The following is a 25252-nucleotide window of genomic DNA, read 5'->3' on the forward strand; positions in this document are numbered from 1 at the left end:
GAAGCAGTAGATTAAACCCGTCTGAGGCTGTTTGATGGTGCTGCTGGGGCAGACTGGTGCAGAGCACCCACCCTGCTAACCACAGCAGGGAGGCCACATGCAAACAGCCTGTTGGGAATGTTCCCTTCCCCATGCTAAGTCCCAAATTGTGCTCAGGACGTTTTTGGGAAAGAATTAGTTGGTCCAAGCCCAAACCATGCTAGTGCCTCTTCTGTTTAATTGTGGAGGTGATTTGGGTTTTAGTGCCTGGGAACTCTCCTCAGAACCATTTCCAAGCAGTTTCTCTGAGAAATGCCTCTGCTTTGCTGAGAGACAGGAGTGAGACATGTCCAGGATGTCTCTGTGGGTGGCAGTCCTTGGTTCTGCCTGGGGACATGGGACAGGGGTAAAGGTGAAGCAGCAGGGCTGAGGGCAAGTCAGCAGAGAGCTGTGTGCCTGATCAGAAGGGGATGTGTCTGCCCCCAGCTCAGCTCAGAAGATGATGATTTCTCCAAAGCCAGAGTCATGTGTGGCCATGTGAACATGACGTGCAGCCAGAATTAGCCAGGACAGGATGTGGTCAGGGTGGCATCAGAGCAGCGATGGCGCAGTCAGGCCGGGACCCACGGGGCACAGGAGGCTGGAGGTGTGCCCTGCTTCTCATCCCACTGATCTTAGGAGGGCAAAATTCCTGAATTCCCCTGCTCTTGGCTTTGCAGGGCAGGGAAGGAGCGGAAGAAGGAGGACAGGTACGCCCTGGACTGCCAGGAGAGAGCCTACTGGCTTGTGAACAGAACTCCTGTGAGTAGAGGGGGACAGGGTGACTTCAGTGACTCGGTGGTGCCCTCCCTGCAGCCACCTGGGACAAGCTCCCATGTGGAAAGGCCATGGCCTCGGGGCTGAGTGCCAGGCAAGGGTCAGCCCAGACCTGCCCTGAGTCCCCACCACCTTTCCTTGGTTGTTCTCAAAGCTGCAAGGGACAGAGGTCCAGCTGCAGCTTGAAGAGGGGCATTCCCAAATCTGGGGGTTCCCAAGGCAGTGCTGGCTGGGAGCTGCTGGCAGTGGAGGCCTGGGGGTCTCCTCCTGTATTTGTGTGATGCACAGCCTTTAAACCAAATGAGTTACAAAGCTTTGTTGTTTCTTGTTCGCCACAGCCAGGCATGCTGGACGTCCTCGAGTATGGATTAGACCGTGTCACAGACCCCAATGAAAATAAGGTAAACCAGGTGAGACAGGGTTGGTTTTTATTTACACACCTACTGAATTTGTCTGGGAGAACCCAGAAAATGTCCCTGGGGTTGCCATTTTTTGGGCATTGCAGGCTGAGTGTGTCAGCTCAGCTCTAACAGCTGAACAGGCCAGAGGTTAAGGCTCTCTCACCCGGGAGGTGAGGCCCTCAAAATAGGCTTTGGCAGCTTCTTCTGGCTTGAAAAGACTTTGTCAGCTTTCTTGCCACACCAGTTAGTGTGAGTGCTTGGCTGCAGGACACGTTTTCTTTGCTGGTGAAACTGAAGTAAGGAATCCTCTATCTCCAGGTGCTCCTTGCTGCCTTTGTATTAGTGCTGAATGAACTTTGTGGGGTGTAAAGAGTCAGTGCAAAGATCCAGGTTTAAAATAAAATTACAGAATACCTCCCAGAAGGTAATTAATGTGTGGTAAGAAGACGAAGGACTTGGTGTGGTGGATAGGAGACACAGAATGTTGCCAAAAATGCATATTGTAGCCCATAAAGAAGCAGAATCAATGAGCTGAGACCATGAGGTCTGTAACTGGGTGAACTGGTCTGAAATCACACAGATCCAGTCAGTGGATGAGGAGCTGGAGCTGCTGTTCCCTTTCTCATTCAGCCCTCTGAGATGCTCCTGTCTTTGTGCCCTTAACAGTGTTCATTTGGTACCAAAGCCAAAACATCTCTCAGCGATTCAATGCAAATGTTTCTGCCATCACACTCACAGTATTCCCACAACTTCCCATTCTTGCAGCAGCCTTTAAACAACTCAGCAACCAGAGGCAGGATAATTGCTTTGGCCAGCTGTGTTCTGTTGCTATAGAGACTGAAAAGGAGCAAAGTGTAGGGTTGGGGTGTATTTTATTTTTTTTCTTGCTGTAAGTAGCAGCTGCTGAAAAGCCTTTTTTTTTGAAGTAGTGGAAAGAGAAAGGGATAGAAAGAGGAGTAAGCCAACTTCTTGCCCACAGTTTTACAGCTGACATGGAAGGGATTTTAGGTTTGCTAACGGTCTGAAGAGCTCTATCCATCTGCCAGCTGCCTGGTAGCACAGGGGGAGGGAGCTGAGGGATCTCTGCCCACTTCCACCCTGGCCATAAGGGACAGGGTCACCTCTCCCCATCAGGGGAGGCTCCAAGGAGGGCAGAAGCCAAAGGACACCAGCTTTGGGGTGACTTCCCTGCCCTTCTCCTTTAAGCTGCTCCCCTCTGGAGGCTGAGCTGAAGAGGGAAGGTTCTCCTTGCTCCTTCTTTTGCTTTTGAAAGAGTCATTGAGAATACATGAGACAGCCAAGAGCCCTCATGGAGCCCCTTTTGGACTAGCAGCTTTTTTTTTGTCCTCTGCAGGCTGCTCTCACCAACACCTGTGGCTCAGCAGCCTTTGGTGGGCAGAAAGAATGGGCCAAGCTCTGATTTGTGTCCCTGTTCCTGCTCAATCTACTTTCACTTTGTTGGCCAAATTTACAGAGTTTTTTATCTTGGCAGTTGGGAAAGGAAAGAAAATAATGAATTTCTGATTTCTTTGAAGCTGGCATTAGCATGAACATCTCTCCTTCTCTTGCTCAGACCCTTCGGTGGGCTGCTTCCTCCCTCACCGATAGGGTCCTCTGGGGATAAACAGATGCTCAAACTCCTTTGAAGGACTTTTATTACTGATCCATGGGAAACCTCGTGGTTACAATGGGTTAGGGGTTGTGGGTGGGCAGGAGGAGTCAGGCAGAAGTAGCCACCCATTAAACAGCTAATTAAAGGATGCTTTAGCCTGTTGTTGCCTGCCTCTCAGGCTCACACCAAGCCTCACTGCTTCAAAATGACCACTGAGTGCCTGCGGGTACTGCACAGCCACTGCCTCCTGGAGCCAGAATCTTCCTGAAACAGCTTTAGCTCCCCCCAAAATCTCTGTGCTGGATTCAGGGGCTGCTGAATGAAGTGCCCTGGTGTGTTGTCTGCAGCAAATCAGCCACAGATCAACGAGTCGTTGCTGGCTTTTCATTTCATCAGTCCCTGCCAGTTTGCCTGATGAAGCTCTGCTGCATCGGCACAAGTTTGGAAAGCACAGGGTCAGGGCAGATAAAGAAGACAGGTGAAGCTCTGCACAACCTTCTTCACTCCCAAGTCCTTCCAGGCATCCACCCAAAGCTGTTTCCAGGTGTTTATGAGCTCTGTAAACAGGGAACAGTGGCCAGGCAGGCAAAAACACCGTGACCATCATCTCCCCAGTGTGGTCAGGAGGTCTCACACTGGGCAGAGGAGCAAACAGGTAGCTGGGAATGAGCAGATATCCCAGCTCTTGTAGGAGCTGGTGGCCTCAGCCACGTGGATCAGCTCCAGGCTGGGCTCTCGAGCAGGTCCTGGCTGGCTCCCAGCTGGGCTCTGCAGCCCCAGTGAAACATAAATTTTAAGGAATTTAGAGATTTTAGAAAAGCTAAGATTTTAGTTAGAGATAAGCCTTACTAGAGTTAATTAAAATAAATGAGTAGGCCTTGATAAAGTTAAGAGTTAGTAGTTAACTAATAATTGATTGCTTGTCAATACAATGTTTAGTTAGCTGGGTTTATAATGAAGAATATAAACTGACAAATAGCTTTTAGGAACATAAGACAATTGTGGGCCTCCTCTGTTCTCAAACCAACTGAAGACAAGGAATGGGAGTTCTACCAAGAGTTTATTTGTCATATTTGCATTGAAAAGGTAGAAAGGTCAGAACGAGGAAGACTTCATTGACTTCCTCATTTTGGGAAGGGACCACCGACCCATTTCAAGGAACAAACCACGCATGCTTAATAGCGTTTGAAGTGATTAGCATACGAAGCAGGGAATGGGATGTAGCAAAATTATGAATATGTATTTGTATTTTGGGTATTCAATAGTTGTATGAATAGAAGGGCTCTGTAATAATTTGAAAGGCACGGTGTGGATTTGGGAGCTACCCCGCACGCTGCCCGGCGTCGAATAAACACACACTTTGTAACTTTAAACTGTTAGAGAGTTTTTGTCCGTCACAGTTGGATATCGGTACTAGATCAATATCCATATTTCTTTAATAAATAAATCACCAGTGCCCGGAGAAGGCAGAGCTGGTGGCATGGGGTGTGACCAGGCCACTCAGGGTGTCCCCATGCCACAGGGGTGTCAGAGGATGTGGAGCAGCTCGTGGCACTCACTTGAGCCAGACTGAGGCCCCTCAGTAATTGCCCTGTTGATTGGAAGGCCGCAGGGCTGGGGAGCTGAGCCGCAGTAATTGCAGTAAGGCGCTCGTTAAGGGCATTGCAAAATTAATCTCATTAGGAGAAGCCACTCTTTTGTTCCAAATATGATTTCCTTCCAAAGGAGGCAGAGTGGGTGGGTGGTGCAGGGCACTTTGGCACTGCTGCAGTCAGTGGTGGGGTGAGGGAGGGTGGGCACAGCTGGCAGCGCTCAGTGGGGCATGGAGAGTGCTCAGGGCCACTTGTGGCAGCACTGAACTGGGAATGGGCACTGTGGGAGAAAGGGAAATGAAATTACGAGCAGCTCTGGGGTGAAATAGCTGAAATTCCTCCCAGTTCCTGCTGGTTTGAGAACTGGAAGGGGCTGAGCACTGCCAGCACCTGCAGCCTCCCAGGGTGTTCAGCAGTGGGCTCCCCTGGGACCTGGCTGCAGCTCAGTTTGTGCCGCTGCTCAGAGATGCTCAGCCCCTTTTCTGGGGAGCCTTGACAAATCCCCTCCCCACCTGCAGCACCCCAGCAAAGCCCCCCTTGTTTTGCCAGGAGCAGCTGCCCACCACACTGACCTCCACACAGACTGTGGCAGGAGGGGATCTTTGCTGTGTGGGACACTTAAAAAAAAAAAAAAATCTTCCCTTGTCTGCTGATTTTTCTTCACCTACATATAATTTTTCTGTTGTGGTGGCATTTTAATTGACCCGTTTCTGTCTCTGTATAACATTTAGCTCACTGTGTTCTCTTTCTCTTTCCCACAGCTGTTTGTCTCGTGTGTGTGTGGTGTGCTGCCAGCCTCTCAGACCCCTCTAGAAGATAACACCACTTTCCTGCCATGTGAGCTGCCTTCAAGCCACTTTGTCAGCGCCCACTTCTCCTTCCCCACTGCACCAGGCCTGTCTGAGGCCCCAATGGAGAAAAAAAGTGGAAGAAAATAGTTTTTTAAAAAATTATTTTAACACATTGAAATCAATGCTCTAGCCACAAGTTCCATCAAATGGAACCCTTCAGCTGGCACTTGTAACTCTGATGAGGCCTGGTTTGTATCTCCTGTTCCCCAGGGAGACAGTGAACTCCTGTTGTGCAGGAGGCAGCTGGCCTGGAGCAGAAACACAGGGCTCTAAACAGGACACTTTAGGACAGTAAATACAATAAATTCCTCTCTGCAAGCAGGTGATTTTTCCCTTCCATTTCTGCAGTCTGTCTGAAACAAGGACACTGTAGAAATGAGGTGTCTGTATGGAAGGTGGCCTGGAATCAGGGGTGCAGCTGAGAGCAGAGAAGGCTGAAAAGCTGTTCCTCAGCTCCTCCATCATTTGTAAGGCTGTCCCAGGAGCTTGTGAATCAGCAGGGGAGGTTGTACAGCCCTGTGAGCAAGGTTCCTGCTGTCCTAGGGCTTTTTCTCTCCCTTGGTCTGTCAGTCCTTTCCCCCTGTCACACAGGGGCCAGCACAGCATCACTGCTGGGTTTTGCTGCCCTGTTTGTCCCTGCTGAGATGGTCTGTGCTGCCCATGGTACTCCCAGCAGGAAAAGCTTCCTCCCCTCACAACACCACTGTGAGGACTCTTTTTGGTGCCCCACTGGCCAGGCTGGAGCAGGGGCAGGGGCAGGGCTGGCTCTGTGGTGGTGCTGTAGGGACTGGGCTCATCTGTTGCATTTCTGGCTCCTGCTGCTGAAATGGTGAGTGGGCCTCTCAGAACCAAGCAGCAGCAAAATGGGGGTGTTTTCCTGCCTTGTGGAGAAGAGTTTCTCTCTCCTGAGCAGGACTGGTGATGATGGTTAAAGTGCAAAAGCAGATCAGTGTCCCCACGAAGCAGCCTTGGGAGAGCATCTTGCCTTTCCCAAAATAGGGGCAGTTTGGGGTGCAGGGCTTTGGGGAGGTGAGGGGAGAGCAGAGCTGCCTGTGGCATTCAGTACCAGAATCTCCATCCTTCACCAACTGCACTTCACCAAGGCACTCTGCAGACCCCCACCTGCTACAGGGCTCGTTTGATAGAATGATTTTGGGATGCAGGTCTTGACTGAAACAGGAGCTGAGCAACTGAAACCCTGCCTGAGCCTTTAAAGGCTTGCTGGGAGCATCCCACACTTAGGGATGCATCCAACCCCTGTCGTTCCTTCTCCCTTCTGCAGTTTATTCCACACAAAGTAACTGTGCTTCAAAGGAAGCTGTGTGAATAAACACCCTGCAGTTAATTTCTTGCCTTCGATTGCCTGCTCGTTTGTGGATGACATGTAACATAGTCTGAGTTATTCAAATCACAACGTAAACACCCTTTGCACAGCAGATACTGCTTCTGAGGCTTTTAATTGTGGTGTTTATATTTTGCAATGTGTTGGTTCCTGTCTCCTTTAGCTAATATGAATGATCTAATCTGTGTCTCGTAAATGAATCTATTTTAGCTCCATTAGAATAACCCCTTAATTGAAGGCATACAGGCAGCCTGTGATGGGAGAAGCAATGCTAAACAGTAAATACAGCTAATGGGACAATTTACCGTGTGGGGATGCTCTTTAGCTTTGATGATACCCTGATTAGCTCAGCTGCTGTGTTTGATTTTAATTGTAATCAGAATTAATTGGAGAGCGCTGCACAACGGCAGCCCTGCAACGGTGTCTCAAAAAAAAACCCCAAAAAACCAAGTGTAAGCACCCAGCCCAATTTAATGATTATTTAAAAATATTTTTACAGAAAAATACTATGGAATTCTACAGGAGAGAGGTAAGTGGTGCTTCCCTCACTTCTCAGTGTTCATCCTGTATGGGTTGCTTACTCCAGTGTGGCTCAAAGCCCTCAGTGCAGGGGATGGGCTCTTTGAAAAGCAGAATCCCTGCCTCATGGAGCTTTTATCAATGTAATTTCGGGACATTCCCTCCCACTGCAGCTCTCCCAGTGCCGGGAAGGCTCAGGCAAGGACAGACACCAGGGCTGAAATCCAATAGATCAAAATTAGTGGTGGGGAAATCACAGAGTGGCGCCAGCACAGAGACAGCCAAGAATCAATGATAATTACATGCTAAATCATCCAGAGCATTTGTAGGTGCTGAGGATGGTAGCTATTATTCAATTTCTATATAACATGGGGAGTGCTTTTTAATTACTTGCACATTGCAAAGTGTGTTTCTGATGTTTGCAGTAAGCTCAGTGAAAGCAGACATTTCACTGAGACAATTCAGGGATCCTCTGGTTCCTTGGACATCCAGTAATTAGGGAAGAAGCAGTCCCTGCTGTAATTAGCCCCACTACCTGGGAGAGAACCTGTCTGAGGTTTAGATAGGCCTTATCTTCAAACCTCTCTGCTCCTAACCGTGGCCATGTCTGATCCCCTCAGATCATGTACTATCAGCAGGCCATCCTGAAGACCAGAGTGAAATCTTCTGTCTCTCTTGGAGGGTAAGTCCTGATTTCCTTCTGTCCACACATTAATTAGTCTTCAGTGCTTATCTCTAATGAGCTGATGAAGCTGTCTGCTGTGGCAGCTGGTGACTCAGCCAGGGGATCCATGTGGTGCCCAGTGCTGTCTGGGCCAGGAGGCACGAGGCTGAGGAGGGATCAGAGTCCCAGGCAGGATGAAGAGGCTCTCTGGGAGCTTTGCTGCAGAGCTGCACCAACCTCTGGGCTGAGAATCCCACTGAAATCAGGAGATGCTGGTGCTGCTCTGTGATGCCTGGGCACAGCCCTGCAGCCAGGGGAGGATCCAGCAGTGTGTCTGTCCTTCAGGAGGAGCAACCAGCAGGACAGACTGACCCTCCTGTCTCTGGTCCCCACCCTGGGCTGGATTCACCCCCACGAGTGTCCCTGCCCCATGGTGGAGCTCACCTCTGGTGGTGTAATGCTGGTTATTCTGTACTGCACAGGGAAACAGCCTCCCCATGAGCATCCAAGCAATTAATTAGCAATTCCCCTGCCCAGTGGTATGTTTCCTGATCAGATTCTTGATGAAGCCTCCAGCCCTGGCATTAGGCATTGGTGTGTTTGCCAGAGGCATTCCTACCTGGAGCCTCCCATGCTGACCAGGCACCTTGAGGTGCAGCCCAGAGCACCTGCCTGGTTTGCACTGCCATTGCCACCAGGGATTCCTGTCACATCTGACATAAACAGTGTGCTCAGGCCAGTTTCCCGGAGAAGACAGTCTTGGATGAATGGAATGGGTGGAAGAGAGAGTTTTCTGAGAGCTACAACTTGCAGGGCACCAGCAGCTCTGCTCGTTTTGTCACTGACTTCCAGCTCAATTAAAATTCTGCTGCCTCAATTCTCCAAACTGTGACCTGGAGCAGGGGACACCTGGCTGCTTTCCAGGAATTTTGTGGTGCTTAACTGTTTGGCAATGGGGCTTTTCTCTCATTAGTTCTGGTGGGATGATGCTTATCACCTAGATCAAAAATCTCAGGAATTTTGGAACTCCAAAGTGTCGGCTGCAGGGCTGGGTCCAAATCAAATTACTCTTAATGAGGATATGAGCAGCAGCTGGGCAGTGTGCATGCTTCAGAGCATTGCAGAGATTTGGGAGAAGCTGCAGAGCACTTCAAGACCACACAGCAGTGCTGCCTGAGCTGACAGGTTTAGATTTGCTTGTTCAGAATATCAGAATATGGGCTGGAGTGCCTGCTGCAGGTGCTGGGTGCCTTGGCATTCCCAGTGGGAAGGTAGGATGGAGAAGCTGTGTGCCAGCCCTGTGGTTTGCCCTGTGCAAGAGCATTGTATAACTGCAGGATGTGTGCCAAGGGGCCTGTTAGCAACGGGCTCCTGGACACTGCCCTCCCAGCTCTGAGCACATGAAAGCACTTTGGCCTGGGAGGAATTTTAAATGCAGAAACCAGAGGATTTTTTTTTTTTTTTCAAGAATGAAAAAGGGAGGCGAGAGCTAAAATTCCAGGACATTAGTGAAATCAATTGTAATTAGAAGTCTGGCCAAGTTAGAAGGTAGGAGAAGTGTTTGTCTGGTTCCTGATGGGAGAGAGACAGCTCTGCTGTTTGCCAAACCCTCAGAGCCACTCACAGAGGAATGAGCCCTGTGGTGGGTGATGGAGGAAAGGAGAAGCTGGGATGAGCCCTCAGCATTCCCTCACTTTCCCAGAGCTCCCCGAGTTCTCCCATGGTCGTGAGAGTTCTCCCAGGCTGCAGAGAACCCACCTGGGTGAACACAACCCTGGTGTTCCTTTCCCTGAGCAGTGCAGGATCAGGCCCTGGCTGGCTGAGAACAGGAGACAAACTCTCCTTGGAGTCCTAAGTCTCTCTTCCTTAAAATGAAAAGGCAGGAGGAGGTGATGGAAGAGAGTCTTGTATCTCCTTGTATTTGAATTGATAAATTCACTGCTTCGAAAGACAACCGGGAGTCTTCTGCTGGGAAATGGCAAAGATTAACTGAGCTAATGAATTGATTTTTCTAGGAAGGCAGGGGCCACATTCCAGATCCCTGTGCTGAGAGTCCTGCACCTCTGAGGATATCTGTTATCTGTTATTTGGCTATAATGGGGCTGGCTGTAATTCTGGCTTCCAAATTCATATTTTGATTTTGGATTTTTTGCAGAGTTGTGAAGTACTCTGAGCAGTTCCTCTCCAATGATCCCATCCTGTCTGGATGTCTCCCCAGCAACCCTTGGATATCAGATGACCCTGAGTTCTGGGATCTCAATGCAAAGCTGTATGTATTTCTGTTGTTTTGCCAACCTATGGTTTACAGTGACCTTTGTGCTGATAGAAATCAGGAAGGTAACCACTGATTTTTGTTATGGTATCTGATCTCTGCTCATGAGCAGAGAAATGTTCCCCTTCAAACTTACTTTGAAATTGGGAATACTCCATGCTGAACTTTCAGCACTGCTTTCTTCAAGTGGAGCCTTCCTTAACATCACAGAAATTGCTGAGCTGATGATGGGAGTGTGCACTCAGCCCTTGCTGAGTGGGTCTGATCCTCCCTGGGGTGGGTGAAGCCCTCCTTAACCAGCACTGGAATGGAACAGGACCAGCTCAGGGTTCAGCTGCTCCCCTGGCTCTTTTCTCACCCCTCAAGCTGCTTCCTTAGGAGAGGCTTTGGGTTGGAGGCACACACTGGTGGTCCCTCCCTTCTCTGAGGCCTCCCTTGGATTTCCCTTTGGATAGGGTTTGCTAATTACATGATGGCATTTAGGGGCTTGGAGCATCCAGCATCTCAGTGGCTCTGAGAGCAGCAATCCTGGACTGATTGTATCCCATTAGACATCCCAGGGGATGCCTGCGCTGAGTGCCTTTATGAAAAGCAAAGCTCTGGGCAGCAACGGTGCCTCCTCCAGGGTGGGACTGAGTCAAACCCCAGGGCAAGGCTGGGCTGTCACTTGAGAGCTGCACAAATCCCAGTTAAATCCTCATCCCACTGCGGCCGGAGTTGTTTAATTACAACTTACTTAGTGGGTTGACTTCAGGAGCTCATTACACCACTCTGGAAAACAAGAGAATGCTGAGCAGTCCCTTGGCATTGCAGCAAAGGGCATTTTGGTTTTAATTAATCTGCTAATTAGAGAAAGCAGCCGTGCTGTTTGTGTTCTCCCCGCGCAGGGTGGAGGTGCCCACCAGGATGCGCGTGGAGCGATGGGCCTTCAACTTCAGCGAGCTGATCCGGGACCCCAAAGGCCGCCAGAACTTCCAGATCTTCCTGAAGAAGGAGTTCAGCGGTGGGTGGCAGTGTCCCCGGGCCCTGTCCCCAGGCTGAGGTGGCACAGGCTGTGCAGCCAGGGCAGGCGGTACCATCTAGTGGCACGGGACACACGGTACAGCCCGGCAGTACCTGCCGCCGGGATTGCCTGTTCACAGCACGTTTTAGGGAGGAATTCCTCCCTGTGAGGTGGGGAGGCCCTGGCACAGAGAAACTGTGGTTGCCCCTGCATCCCTGGAGGTGTCCAAGGTCAGGTCAGACAGGGCTTGGAGCAGCCTGGGACAGTGGGAGGTGTCCCTGGCCGTGGGACTGAGATGGACTTTCATGTCCCTTCCACCCCAGAGCATTGCATGATTCTCTGACTGCTCCCAGAGAAGCTGGAACTGGCTGAGCTCACAAGTTCTTAGAGGTGTCCGTGGGCAGAGAGCAGGGGAAAGCTGTTGTCCTCCTTCAGTCACTGAGAGTGACTCTCAGTCAGTTGGAGAGACTGGCTTGGGGCCAGGAAATTGTGCCAAACAAATCCAGGAGTTAATAAATGGGATTGTGCTCTCCTCAATCTCACTCTCTGCCGATTGTGTCCTTGTCGTGCAGGAGAGAATCTGGGTTTCTGGGAAGCCTGTGAGGATCTCAAGTATGGAGACCAATCCAAGGTCAAAGAAAAAGCAGAAGAAATCTACAAGTGAGTGTGGAAATTTTCCACTCTTAAACTCTTTGTGCATGAGTCCCGTCACCTTCCACAGGTTCTCATTCTCCAAATGATTTATTCCTAAGATTTTTATGTGTCAGCTGTCATAGATGTGGCTGTCTTTTGTCCCCACATAGGAAAGGAGCTTTTGGAGATGAAAACAGAAGGGGTTTTCTATATATTTACTTTTCCTTTCTGTTTTCTGTTACATTTCAGTCTTAGGATGTAATTTAAATATCAGTGTGGAATAGCAAAGTTCTTGAAGCTGCCACAAGCAAAGTGGGGAGAGACTTTTTGCTTCCAGTGAGCTAAAATTTGGCTTATATTATGTGCAAGAGGAAGTGAGTACGCTGATGAAGAGGACATTGATTGCCCAAGATCAGGACTGCAAATTGCAGCAGGGAGCTGAAGGGACTTTTGCTGTCAGGCATAGACAGGAATCTGTGATTTCTCCAGCTGCTAATGGCACTGTTGATTCCTCCTCCTGCAGGCTCTTCCTGGCTCCAGGAGCAAGGCGCTGGATTAACATCGATGGCAAAACAATGGGCATCACAGTCAAAGGCCTGGAGCACCCTCATCGTTATGTTCTAGATGCTGCTCAGACTCACATTTACATGCTGATGAAAAAGGTTTGTTCTTTGCTGCCAGAGCCTGAGGGGGATTCCAGCCCTCTGGGCCTTTCAGTGCCTTTGTGTGCTATCAGCTGTCCCTTTCAAGGGGCCTTTGTTTGGAAATCCCTCAAATTTGCTGAGTGAAGCAAGTGCTGCTTCGGGCATTTGGATGTTCCTGCTGTTCCTTCCCTCTCAGCCTGTCCCCAAGGTGGTGGAGGTCAGGTGGCAGACCCTGCGTTTCAGTTCCAGCTTGGGCACCAGCTCATGCACTGAAAGCAGCAGAACCGGACGGATTTTCACCCACTGGTGAAAAGTTTGGCTCCTGGAATACGAGCTCCTCACCTTGCAGTGACTCTGAGACCCTGCTGGCCCAGGCTAAGCTTCATTCAGATCTTTTGATCTGGGTCTTACCTGTGAAGCTTTATTGTGAGATGGAAAATCCTGGGAATTTTACAGCGAGATGAAAGGATATTGGTTTAAATAGCTACATTTGCCTGAAAGATGCAAAGTCTCTTGAGCTGCTGAGGGAGATTATCCAGTTCCCAGCCTCCCTGGCTCCGGAGCAGCTGTATTTGATGGTGATTTTAATAAGGGTGTTTGCAGCACATAACTACCAGTTTCTCTTTTTTCTCCTAGTAGGATTCCTATGGCCGCTATTTAAAGTCTCCAATATACAAGGAAATGCTGGCCAAGGCTGTTGTGCCACAAGAGGGTGTCAAAAAAAGGCAAGTGAAACTGGCTGTAATTGTGGGGTTTGTTTTTCTTGTTGTAGCAAGGGTAGAAAAAGCCCAAGTTGCAGTAAAATTACTATGATTTAGATGTCTTCTTAATTAAATAAAATTTTGCACTGAGAAGATGCTTTGCTTAGAGACTGATGGTGCTTTTTATTCATGAGCCCTTTGGAAAAGGCTTGTGAACAGGAATGGAGCTGCTGATTACTCAGCTGCCTTCTCTGCTGCGTCTGCTGAGAAGGGCTGGGATTGTTGAATTAATTCATGGCTCCTTTCGTGGAAGGAGAGAGAGCTCTGGTGTCCTGGGCATGGGAAGACTCCTGCCCATGAAACATGGGCTGCCAGAGCAGAGACAAAGCCAAGGTTTGGGATAATCCACGGGATCTGCTCATCTCTGCCTGGACAAAGCTCACCCCTGGTGTCAGGGAAGGTGAAAGGCATTTGGGAACAAGCAGCACCTTGTGAGTGACAGCTGGCACAAGGTGGATGGCCTTGGAAATGGCTTTTTCCCAGCAAGATGAAGGTTATACAGCAAATTCAGGCCATTTGAGCTGCAGCTGCTTCTAAAGCTGAGCATGCAGTGCTGGACTGCGTGGTGTTTCTGTCTCTGTTCCACTCATCAACCTAGCAGGCAAGAAAGAGGAATCATGGACTTTCACACTGTTGTTTCATCTAAAAGCTGTTTCAGGTCAGTGGGAGAAGCCCTGCTGCTGCCTGGCCTGGGGTTTGGCTAGTTACTGTTCCTTGAGCCACACATCCCGAGGTCACTGGCAGGTGCTGGCTGCTCCCACTGATCCTGCCTTCGTGTTTGTCAGTGCTTGTCCTGGATCCCCCAGACCTCAGCATCCCACTAACCTGGAGCTGGTTAAGCCATCCAGAGGTGGGTGAGCACCTGTTCCCGCTGCAGGGGAAGTGCTGAAGCAGGTATAGGTGTTTATTGGGGGCATCACAGACACCAGCAACACCCACACTGGTCCCTGCTTTGATCTTCCTGAAGGCACCAGAGAAAACTCCACGGATGGGAGTTGTTTGGCTTCACACTGAGTGTGAGTTACGTGCAAACACAACAAAGGAGAGATGTGGGTGTGCCCTGGAGTCCCTCAGGAGCAGGACTTTGACACGTTTAGCAGTCCTGTAGCCTGTGTGTGACACTGACTCACCCAGGGCTGTTTAAAGCATTTTGCACTCCTTTGGCCATCTCTGTGTCCGAGCTTGTCCTCCTGGGTCACTTTGCTTGCCAGGGGGGAGGTTTTGGTGCCCTTCTCCTCACTAACCCCTCTCCTTGCCCTCTCTCTGCCCAGCACGGGTCTGTTCGGCCGCCGCCACCTCCGCTCCAGCCCCAGCCCCATCATCCTGAGGCAGCAGGAGGAAGAGGCCAAAGCCAGAGAAGCCGCCAACACCGTGGACATCACGCAGGTCATGAGCAAGCTGGACCGCAGGAACCAGCTGCAGAAGGAAGCTCCTCCCAAGTAGGCTCTGAGCCCCGCAGGGAAAAGACAAGGCGAGGCTGGTGTTGAGCTTCGTCTCCCCTTCCTGAAGGTGTCAGTGCTGCTTTAGGTTTCCCAGGCCGGCTCTGCGCTCCGCCAGCTCCCCGCACGTTGCTCTGGCTCCTGGAGGGCAGATGTGCCTTCCCGGGCACGCCGGGCAGGGGCTGGGCTGCAGCACCCGCACTCCTGGCAGGGGAGATGCCTTCTGCTGCCCCACAGCCCCGCAGCTGCAGGGCCCGGCTGCCTGGCCCCGCTGCTCCAGGAATGGGCACAGAGCAGGGCAAAGCTGTGCCCCAGGGCTGCGGGTTCAGACCAGCCTTCCTTGGCACCGAGGGGGATGAGCCCGTGGGGAGCAGGGCGAGGTGAGCCGGGCCCGTGTCCCTGCTGGCCTCCATCCCCTCGGGGGGCTCTGCGCCCTCCCAGGGGTGCATCTGGTACCCCAGAGAGGAGCACACCCCCCACTCCAAGAGTCCTGCACCTCCAGCCAGCACCACAGCCGGGAGAGCTGCTTGTGGGAGCAGGAGCAGGAGCATTTCTGAAGGTTTAGCTGACCTTCTGAACTTGAATGACGCTCCCACATCCCCCTGGCACGCTGGAGATGATCAGCAGGAAGCTCTGCTCTGCTCTCCCTGTGACTCCTGTGCTGCGAGCTGGCTGTGCAGGTGCAGAGAGCTGCCCCTTGCCAGAGCCTGCACGAGGCCAAGAGAGATTTTATCCAATCCTTCCCACCTCTTGTCTTGTCTTTTTCCTGCTCTTCTATTTTTTGTGTTAACAATCCAGTAGGAGGTAGCTGCAGTTGTCACTGGCTTGTCCCCCAGAGGCAAAGGAGAACAGGGTAGAGGTGTTAAGAGCAGATTTCAACTTTAAGTAGTATTTTCTTTTTCATTTGCACTGTCTCTTTTGCTCTGTAGAATAAGGCAAGCTAAAATGCCACATTAGTGCTAAAGAGCTCAGGGAGGTTCTGGGCCTTGCTGGAAAAGCCCAGCATGTCTGGACCAGGCCAATGGTTACCACAAGTGTGGAGATTCCTGCAAAGGCCAGTAAAGGGAATTGAAGGGGCAGAAAAGCTTCCTTGGTTGTTAAAAATTTTGGGGAAGCAAAGGAACTGGGTGGAAGCACTGAGGTCTGGGAAGCTGCCTCTCTCCAGTTTACATTGTTCATCCCTTTTTAATAGTGGTAGGATTTTACAGAAAATGGGAGATTACAGAATCCCATAATGGTTTGGATTGGAAGGGATCCTAAACCTCCTCTCATTCCACCCCCTGCCATGGGCAGGGACACCTTCCACTATCCCAGGGCTCACATCCAGCCTGGCCTTGCACACTCCCAGGGACGGGGCAGCTTCTGGAGAGAGCTGGCAGGGAGTGGGAGCCCTCGGACAGAGGGGTGCATGCAGGCCCCTGGAGCCCTGGGGTCCTTGCAGGGCAACACCCTGTGAACAGGGGACAGTCATCATGTCACTGTGTCCCCAACAGCTCCAACAGTGACTCTGGCCTTCCCCATGGCAGGATCAGGGCTGGACACTCTGATGTGGTGTCATTCCTCTCCTCTACTTGTGGCTGAGCCAGGGAGATTGTCCTGCCCTTCCTTACCCCATCAGTGATAAACCTCAGAGGAATTCCAGCTGAGTCACCCCAGACCTTCCCTCTGATGTCTGTGCTGAGGCTCTGCTCTCCTGCTGGAAGCACAGGCACATTCTGCACTGCTGGACAGGGGAGCAGGCTCAGGCTGCCTTTTTAAAAATGTAAACCCCAAGGCTTTGTTACATCAGATGCTGAGCACCCTCAGCCTGCTTGGGCATCAGAGCACTGGAAGACTCTCCAGAAGCTGGCAGGGTTGGCCCAAAGCCACTTGGCTGTGATGAACTCTACAGTCTCTGCAGAGTTCGTGTAACATGGAGCACTGAGCATGTTGGGATTGCCAGTATGTAGTAACATGTGGAAGATCAAGTCAGGGTATAAATAATAAATAACAAATCTGTGTGTTCCCGTCAGTCCCTCTGATTCTACTTCTATTTTGTCTGCTGCTTTGCTTGTTATGTTCTCTGCATCCATTCCTTTCTCTGATTTTTTTATCATCTCTGCTTGGCATTGCTGCTCCCCTGCCATGGTTTGTGCTGCGTGCTTGGGAGTCACTGTGCTTGTGGAACACCAGCTGTTGTGTGTGGAACACCAGTCAGTGCTTGTGGAACACCAGTTTTTGCTTGTGGGACACCAGTTACTGTGTGGACCACAGGTTACTGCATGTGGAACACCAGTTTTTGTTTGTGGAACAAGCAGCCATCCTTCACAAGCAGGCAGGAGCTGTCTTTGCCCTGCCACAGGCTGATGGAGCTGTCACAGCCCGGCCTTCTTCTCCTCATCCTCTGCTGCTCAGTCCCCAAAGAGGAAAGTTGCCCGGTACAAGATGAACTTCGCTTTGTGCCAGCCAAGAAGTTGTTTGTTTCCATGTGTTGTTTAATTTTTTTTTTGCCATGGCTTCCATGCATTCATCTGTCTAATAAAAATAAATGTAGAAAACAGAAAAAGAACCGTCTCTGTCGTGTCTCAGTGTGTTCATCCTTCTCTGTGCCATCTCTGCATGTGTGTGTACATGTCCTGTGCGTGCCTCTGCTCTCAGCTCCTCTCCTCGGACACTTGAGCTGCATTTCATTTTGCTGGGACTAAGTCCTTGAGGAGTGGGAGGGGACCTGGCATGCAGCATGTGCTGTCCCTGTCCTGTCTGCTCTGTGCTTGGGCTTGTCCTGAGGGCTGGCTGAGCTGTGCTGGAGCCTCCCCAGCCGCAGCCAGGGACTCTGGGGTTCCAGCATGGATGTGACTGGTGCTGCCAGCACCGGGGCTGGGGCTCGGGGTCTGCTCCCGGCCCCGGCTGGTGCCGAGGGTGTGACATGGCTGTGCTGTTCATAACCAAGATCACATTCCCGGGATGACAGCCTCCTCCGTGCCTGCAGCTCATCGTTGTGAGGAGTGAGACAAGCTGGTGTCTCCTCCAGCATCCCGGGGTGTGGGGCTGGATCTGGGTTGTGGCAGCAGTGACCCCGCAGCAAGCTGTGACACCTCGGTGCCCTGGCAGTGGGAGGGCAGGGAAGGGGACAGAGCTGCAGGAGAGGGGGACACCAGGCTCGGCTGGGGTGGCTGGAGCTGCCTCCCAGCTGAGCCCTTCTCTCCTGGCAGCACCAAAGGAGGGGAGGGACACCTGGGGAGCCCTGGGTGTCACCCAGCACTGACCGAGCCTCTCTCCTTTTCCTCCCCACAGCCAGGCCACCTGGCCTCCTGCTCCGCTGGCCGGGCTGCCCACGCTGGCCCCAGCGCCCCGGCCCTGCCACCCGCCGTGTGCCCCCCGCCCCGGGGCAGCGCCTGTCCCTCGCCCCTCGGCCGTGCCCCGGGCACCCAGCCGGACCCACGGGTGACCCGCCGTGTCCGGGCCTGGGCCCGCGTCCTGCGGAGGGGCTGCGGGAGCCCGGCCCTGCCCCACGGCAAGGTGCAGCCGCTGGGCGGGCGGGAGCGGCGGCTGCGGCCGGACAGCCGGACGGTCAGCAGGTGAGCACCGCACGGACACACGGACACACGGACACTGCCCTGGGCAGAGCTCAGCGCTGGGCCCGTTCGCTTTGGGGGCACCCACAGGGAGAGCTCCCCGAGAACCCGGCTGGCAGTCGCATTTGCCACACTTGCCCCAAAACCCGGGTTCTTCCCTGTCTCCATTCCTGCGCTTTTCTGATGGGAACAGGCCAGGAACCCATGCTGGCCTCTGCTACTTTCACACCTCCTGTTCACGGGGCAAAACCCCAGGTTTTACTTTTCATCCCCGAATTTGGAAAACCTCAGTGCTCTTGAGCACTGACTCAGGTTTGCTTTAGTGATTTCAAGTCAGAGGAGAACCAGAAGTGACAAGGGAGGGGAAATCTTGAGCGAGAGTCGCTAAGTGTTTGTTGTTCCAGGGCAGAGATGGGGAATTTTTGCCTGGAAAGGCTTCCCCTGCAGGAAGCAAACCCTGGCCATGTCCCTCACCAGGAACAACATGTTCCTGATCTCGTTTAACCCACCTCTGCTGCTGGCCGAGTGGATGAGTCCACATTATAAATTCCAAAGCTCAAACCTGAGGGCTCCTGCTCTACCTGGCTCTGCGCTCCGGAGCTGTCACACGGCGCTGCAGCTTCAAAGGAGCGGCAGTGCACATTTCCTTCGTCCTTCCTCTCCGTGGGCTCGTGCCCGGGAGTTTTGCTTTGGGATTTGGGGCTGGAACAAGCTTGCTGGCCACCTTGGAGCACATCAAAAAGCGCTGTGTGTGTGTGTGTGTGTGTGATGAGTTTCTGTTTCCCAACGCAGCTTCTTCCAAGTGCCTTCGGAGGGCCCAGCCTGCCGTGGGCGCTCCGGGCCGGGCGAGGACAGGACAGGCAGCACCGGGCTCGGAAGGACTCTGCAAAGGAGCTGATCTGCCCCTGGGAGACCCACCCCGGCACACACACTCCTGCCAGGCCCGAGACTGCAGTGTTTGCCATGCATGGCTCAGCACGTGTTGGAAAATTGTGTTAGAGCCATCCTCCAGCACCAGGGACACCCAGACCACCACGGCTCCGGATAACAGCCCCTGGTGCGCCCAGCTGTTTGTCATCCAAGAGCTCCAAGCCTTTCTGGACTGGTTTTCTTTCCTGTCTTTGGTGTGTTCAGTCCTGCTCGTGACAGACTTGTCGATAAACCAGCCTGGTTTCATGCCTTGGAGCAGATGGAGGACGTGTGGGTGATGTCCTGGGAAACGGTGTCTTATCGGAGTTTCTGGCTTGGCCATGAGGTGTCAGCACACTGAACACAGCCCAGCTGGAGCTGGGCTGGCAGAGCAGGACTCAGGCTTCAGTGCCAAAACTGGGGCATGTTTGTGTCCCCAGCCTGGGCCCACCTCCTAATAATTACAATTTTTAAACTTGAAAGCATGCTGATTAGGAGACTGGGGGAAATGGAGTGCCCCTCATGAGATGCTGTGTGCTGGGTGGCAAAGCATCATTCCTTCATCCAAACCAAACATGATCCCAGAGGGAGCAAGGAGTGCAGAGCCCTCCTGCAGTAGCTCCAGCTTCCCAGTGTGCATGGGTTTGAAACCATGGCCCGACCTGGGAGCACCTGGGAGATCCCAGCCAAGTCCCTGTTGGTGTTTTGGGCCCCTCCAAGCTGGGATTGATGTGTTGCCACAGGCTGTGCTGATATTGACTTGGACTGTTGCCTTCCTTGTGTCAGTGTTTGAAGGTGGTTGTTCTATTCCCTGGACAAGTTTACTCGGTGTGTGTGTGTGTGTGTGTGTGTGCTGTGGGTCCCTGTTCTGTACCTCGGCCATGACCTGTGACTTCTGATGTTGCTGTTTTGTACTTTCTGATTATAAATGGAGTTTTTCCTGTGTGGCTGATGTGGTTCCACACGCTCAGTCCTGCTGTGGGATTTAAATCTGTCCTCACACACACTCAGTGCTCCCTGTTTTCCCCAGGTCTGGGCTGACACTTCCCATCACAGGGTAATTTGGGAAAATCAGAAGGCTGCTTCTGTCTCCAAAGAGTCTTTCCCAGGCTGCTGGCCCTCACTGCCTGTGGTGCTCCTCTTGTACAAACACACATTGGCTCTCAATGGCTTGCTCTTTCAGAGGGACCTGGTCCTGCTCTGCTGCCACTGACAGGGACATCTATTATTGATGAGAGACAAATCTGGTGTCTTCTGCAATTTTTGTGTGAGTATTGTTACTCAGCTAGTCCTGGCAGGATGCTGGTGATGTATAATCCAGGAAATACAAGATGAAGACATTGTGATTTGTCAGAGGAAAGAATACTATATTTAATATTGTGTACATATGATAAGAGCCATCCTACTGTAAATCCTTCTCTCATTGGTTTCGGGCTTCTCTTGGGCACCTCCTTGCCTTTGAATACGCCTCGTGTTCATCTTCCACACCAGAGGAAGGAGTTCAGATGCAAATCTGCTGCTCTGCCAGGGCTGGGACACCCAGTGCAGCCAGGTACACACCTATCCCAGAGGCCAGCACTGGCAGTTCCCAACATTTATCCCTTCAGGGCGCTGATTTTTATTCCCCAATGCCTTCCAAATATCTTTTCCCCCAATATCCTTCAACCAGAGCCCACTTCCCTGGGGGCACAGGGCATCTCAGGCCCGTGCCTGGTCCCCCTCCCTTTGCCTTGGCTCCCCCAGTTGGAAATGCAGGTTGGAAATGACAGCTCCAGAGGCCCCAGCCCCTCCTGCCACCGTGCTGTGACATCTGAGGCTGTGTCCCCTGCTGGAGGCCTGGCGTGCCGGAGTTGGGAGCGCTTTCAGCTCTGGCACTTCAAACCCCCTCGCTGTGCAGGAGCCCACTTATCGCTGCCTGGAGTCACCTGGAGGAATTAGCTCGCTGCAGCAGCTTAGACATCCAAGGTATTCCTGTAATGTGAGGGATGTGGAAGGTTAATGACTGGAAAAAGTGATCGCTCCCTGTGGGCAGTTTCTCAGAAAACTCCCTGCTGCTTGGCTGCCAGAAGAAAGGAGATTCCAGCAGCAGTGAGGGAGCCCCATGTCCTCTGCAGAGGCTCCTCTCTCCAGCCTCCCATGGCTGCACAGACCCTCCCACGCCGTCTCCTCCTGGGGTGCTGGAGCAGCTCCCACGCCCCAGTGCTGCTGGATGAGCTGCAGTGCTCCAGCTCTAGACGTGCACAGATGAAGCTGGAAGGAGATTCTTACCTGAGTGGTTCTCCAAGTGCTCCACTCCCAGGTGTGGAGGTCCACACCCCCTGTGGGGTGGGCTCCTCCAGCATCCTTCACTCAGGCTGATCCACAGCTGCTGGGATTTGTTGTTTGGAAAACAAGAGCGGCTTCTGGGGTTCCCCTGCACCTCAGTGAGAGCTCTTCCCAGGCTGCCTCAGCCACCAACCTCAAGGGGACACTGTTGGGATAGGATGGGAGCCAGTCCCACGCTGGTGATCCTCATCCTTCTCTGGAGAGATGGGGCTGCCAGTTTGGGGAGTCACAGCCCGTGCTGGGGAGGAGAGCTGTGTGTGGGAGCATGGCCAGCTCGGAGAACCTGGCTAAAATCTCCAGGTTACAGATCTGTTTTCCAGGCATCTCTCGTATCTCCCTTCAAACCTGACATTTCCCTCTCCTCTCCAGCTGGGCCACACGGCCAAAGTGCTGAAAACACCGAGGGGCTGTTTCTTCCCCCGGGGTCTGGGACCATGCATTGCTCAAGCCTCATTAATTTAAAAATGGAACAAAGAATGCTCAGCATCCAGAGCAGGATCAGGCCTCAGGAGCAGGAAGTACCAGCTGGCTCGGGAGGCGGCTGGTTCCCATGGGATTCCCAGTGTGGTTTTGGCAGGCGGCGTGGTTGGGATGGTTCTTCGTGGTTGGGATGGTTCTTCCAGCAGGCTCTTCCTGCCTGGAATGCCAGCCCTGGAAGAACAGCTGACTCAGAGCCTGACAGCTCCTCACAGCATCCCCTCCTGAAAGGAGCTGTCAGGGAGGGCTCCTGACACTGCTGCCTCTACATTTTGTGCGGGTGGCTTGAAAGCCGAGCTGTAAGCCGAGCCCACGTCATGGTGCTCTTGGAAACGCCTGTGTGGGTGGAATTCACCCCGAGCAGCGCCTGGCAGCCCACCCCGCTCCCAGAATAGGATGGCAGCACGGCCCAAGTGCTTCGTGCTGCATCCACCCCAGCATCTGAATATCTGAGCTGTGATAAACACACAGTGACTGGATCACCATGACTTGGCTCTTTGGGGTGCAAAGCCAGTCACGGAATGATTTTCCCCTTGCCACGAGGGATATGTTTTATGCATTTTGCAATACACCTGGCCCAGAGGCAGAGGTGAGCTCTTCACAGGATCTCTTTCAGGCACAGGTTCCCAGATCTGTTCTGCACCACACTAAAGAGGAAAAGATAAGCTCTTGCAAGTCAGTTTATTTTTTAAAATTCATGTTGCCATAGCAGCTCAGCACACTGTCTCAAGTCCTCCTTCTTGCAGAACTTTGATCACCATGAAAACAGAATTATGTTGTTCTCCAACACATTCTACACATAAATATGTTGAAGTTCCCATAGTTCATGCCTCAACACCTCTGCAAAAACCTCTTTTATTTCTTGCTCACAAAGAATTTTTCTGGCCAGAGGTCAGTGTTTTAAATCTTGGTTTAAAGGCATCTCCTCAGCACCTCTGTGGTCCTGCTGCTCGTGTTCCCAGCCAAGGTTCTGGTTCCAGTGGTTTCCAGCACACTCTGGTGCGCCACAGCACTGAGCCCAGCCACCCGCTGCTGTCCCCAAGATTGCAGGGACACCCTCCTCCCTTGGCTCTGCTCCAGCCTCTGCCCTGAAGTACCAGAGAGCACAAATCCCACTGAAACATCCACTCATTTCTTATCCAAGGGAAGCACTGCGCTACGTTATCTTTGCTCGCCTCTAGTCCCATCATGCTGGATTCCTTCTGTCCCAGGGAAGGAGTCTGTCACCCCATTGGGATGGGATGAATCAGCTGTGGGAATGGTTTATTTTTGGCTGTAGGGGATGGGCTCCAGGCTGGACAGGAGTTCTGTATGGGTGGGGTTTGGTGGCAGCTCTGGGTGGGATCAGCTGACAGCAGTGGCTTTAATGAGAGTTCCTGTGTCCAGCATCAGTGAGCAGGCAGCTGCTGCAGCCCCAGGGGCAAGCTCTGCTTTCAGCCTCAGGAGTCCTGGAATCATGGAATGCTTTGGGTTGGAAGGGACTTTAAAGCCCATCCTGTCCCACAGGGACACCTTCCACTATGCCAGGGTGCTCCACCCTGGCCTTGGACACTTCCAGTGTTGGAGCAGCCACAGCTTCTCTGGAAAACCTGTGCTAGGGCCTCCCCACCCTCACAGGGAAGGACATTTTCCCAATATCCCGTCTAAGCCTGCCCTCTGGCAGTGGGAAGCCATTCCCCTTTGTCCTGTTACCACTTGCTCTTGTAAATAGTCTCCCTCCACCTTTCTTGTCAGGTGTCCCATTTTTCCATAGCAATACTGGAAAAGACCAAGGGAAAAAAAAAAAAAAAGGAAATTAGGCTAAATGTAGGCAAATTTTGAATAAGTGCCTACACAGTAATTTGATTAAACAGCACATTACCCTGAGCCCCCCTTCTGCTGTTGTTGTTCCCATTAGTCCACCTCCTCACACTGAGAAGACCCTCCCAGACCAGGGCTGGGAAAGGTCAGTGGAATTTTTATTAATACTCACAGCCAGACTTCTCCCAGTCAGCTTTTTCCCCCCCACCAATAACTGAAGGGAAAAGAAAAAAAAAAAAAGAAGAGGAGGAAGAGGAAGAAAAAATTGGGGTAAAAGTTGAAGAACACTTTAATTTATAAGAAAAAGAACTAAATAATTGATGTAGTCATGGTGCCAAAGGTAATTTCTGCTGCTCCCTCTATCTCACAAAGACATTTAGCATTGATTGAGATCAAAGTATCAAAAACCCCTGCTGCTGAGCTGAAAGGCAAAACTTTCGGCTGCCTTTCTCCGCTCTAATAATATCGTCTTTATGTAGTTAATAAACTGCACACTTCAGTCAAACTATATCATTACAGAAGACTTAGGGAGCTAATAATTTAAAAGCAAAGAATTGCCTCTGTTCTTCACTTTGAACTAAACAACATTCTGTTGAATGAGGGGGACATCAAAGCTTTGTTACTATTACCAATGTGGCTGGAGCATAGGGCCGCACAGAGTGTGTACTTCAGTCATCAAGAGAAAAAAAAAAAAAGATTAAAGATATTGGCTTATCAACCCACAGGCAGAACCAGGTGTTTTCTTTTCTGCTGTGCAAGCATCAGGTGGTTTGCTTATCAATGAGTTTTCTTGTTAAATAGATGTACATGACTTAGGCTGATCCTGCCGATCCCGTGGCCCTTTTCTTTCCTGAGCCATCTTTGAAAAAGTTGGGCTGTGGGGATGTTTGTTTGCAGGAGGACACTTTAATTGGGCCTTTTGTCCAGGGCCAGCTCCTGCTCTGTCACTGCCCTGTTGTGCCAGGCCCCTCCTGCTCCCACTTTCCCCCTCCCACTTGCCCCTGGCATGAGGGGCAGCCTTATCCTTTGGGGATGCACCAGGGTGGATTAGGTTGGATAATTTTCATGGGAAGGGTAGTAAAGCACGGAACCCAAGGTAGACAGTGGCCAGCCCTGGAGGCAGAGTCACCACAGAGTCACCGATGGAGTCACCACCCCTGGAAGTGCTCAGTAAATCCAGTCCAAGGAGCCTTCAGGATCTCTCCTGTCATCCATCCCTTCCCTGCATGGCCACATCTGCCCGTGAGTGTCTGGATATGAGTCCAGGTTGGAATTTTTGTGGTTTTTAACTGGAAACATTTGAATGCGGGGCTGTGGTGTTAGCCCTGAGGCCTCACCAGCACGAGCCAGGTCAGCCATGAGGTCAGGGGGTCTCTAACCCTGCTGCTCTGGTGTCCAGGCTGGATGGATCCCTGGATGCTCCAGGGCCTGGGAGCTGGCAATGTGGTGTGGGCTCTATTATTGCACTTCTTAAATGCCGCTTTTCATTTGCATCAAAAACTCTTCTTGGTTCTTGGCAGTCCGGGTCTCATCCCCTATTAAAGACTGGAATTTAAAAAAGCAGAAAATAATGGCTTATTTCAAAGTAACAATTCGAGTGCTTTTTGAAACGCTGTCCTTATTCAAAACCACTTAAATTTATACATATTTCTAAGTCGT

At 51.7% G+C, this 25252-nt stretch overlaps 1 protein-coding gene across 5 annotated transcripts in view; it reads left to right on the top strand.

The window, feature by feature from the left end:
- RGS9 (regulator of G protein signaling 9) overlaps positions 1-19936 on the top strand; it is a 32019-nt gene extending 12083 nt beyond the window's left edge. The window contains exons 8-19 of one of the 5 annotated variants that reach the window (XM_030287160.4): positions 699-780; positions 1134-1196; positions 7093-7122; positions 7733-7794; positions 9932-10045; positions 10936-11051; positions 11624-11711; positions 12208-12346; positions 12968-13053; positions 14361-14475; positions 17802-18085; positions 18875-19936. In XM_030287160.4, coding sequence (XP_030143020.4) covers positions 699-780; positions 1134-1196; positions 7093-7122; positions 7733-7794; positions 9932-10045; positions 10936-11051; positions 11624-11711; positions 12208-12346; positions 12968-13053; positions 14361-14475; positions 17802-18085; positions 18875-18980 — 1285 coding nt within the window. In that variant the 3' untranslated portion in view covers positions 18981-19936. Of the gene's footprint in view, positions 1-698; positions 781-1133; positions 1197-7092; positions 7123-7732; positions 7795-9931; positions 10046-10935; positions 11052-11623; positions 11712-12207; positions 12347-12964; positions 13183-14360; positions 17077-17801; positions 18086-18874 lie in introns of those variants that run through there. The other 4 variants (XR_003963188.4, XM_072936980.1, XM_002194103.7 and 1 more) reach the window with 4 other exon arrangements.
- Positions 19937-25252: the final 5316 nt, after the last annotated feature.

This window comes from Taeniopygia guttata, chromosome 18, assembly GCF_048771995.1.
Source record: "Taeniopygia guttata chromosome 18, bTaeGut7.mat, whole genome shotgun sequence".
Taxonomy (NCBI): domain Eukaryota; kingdom Metazoa; phylum Chordata; class Aves; order Passeriformes; family Estrildidae; genus Taeniopygia; species Taeniopygia guttata.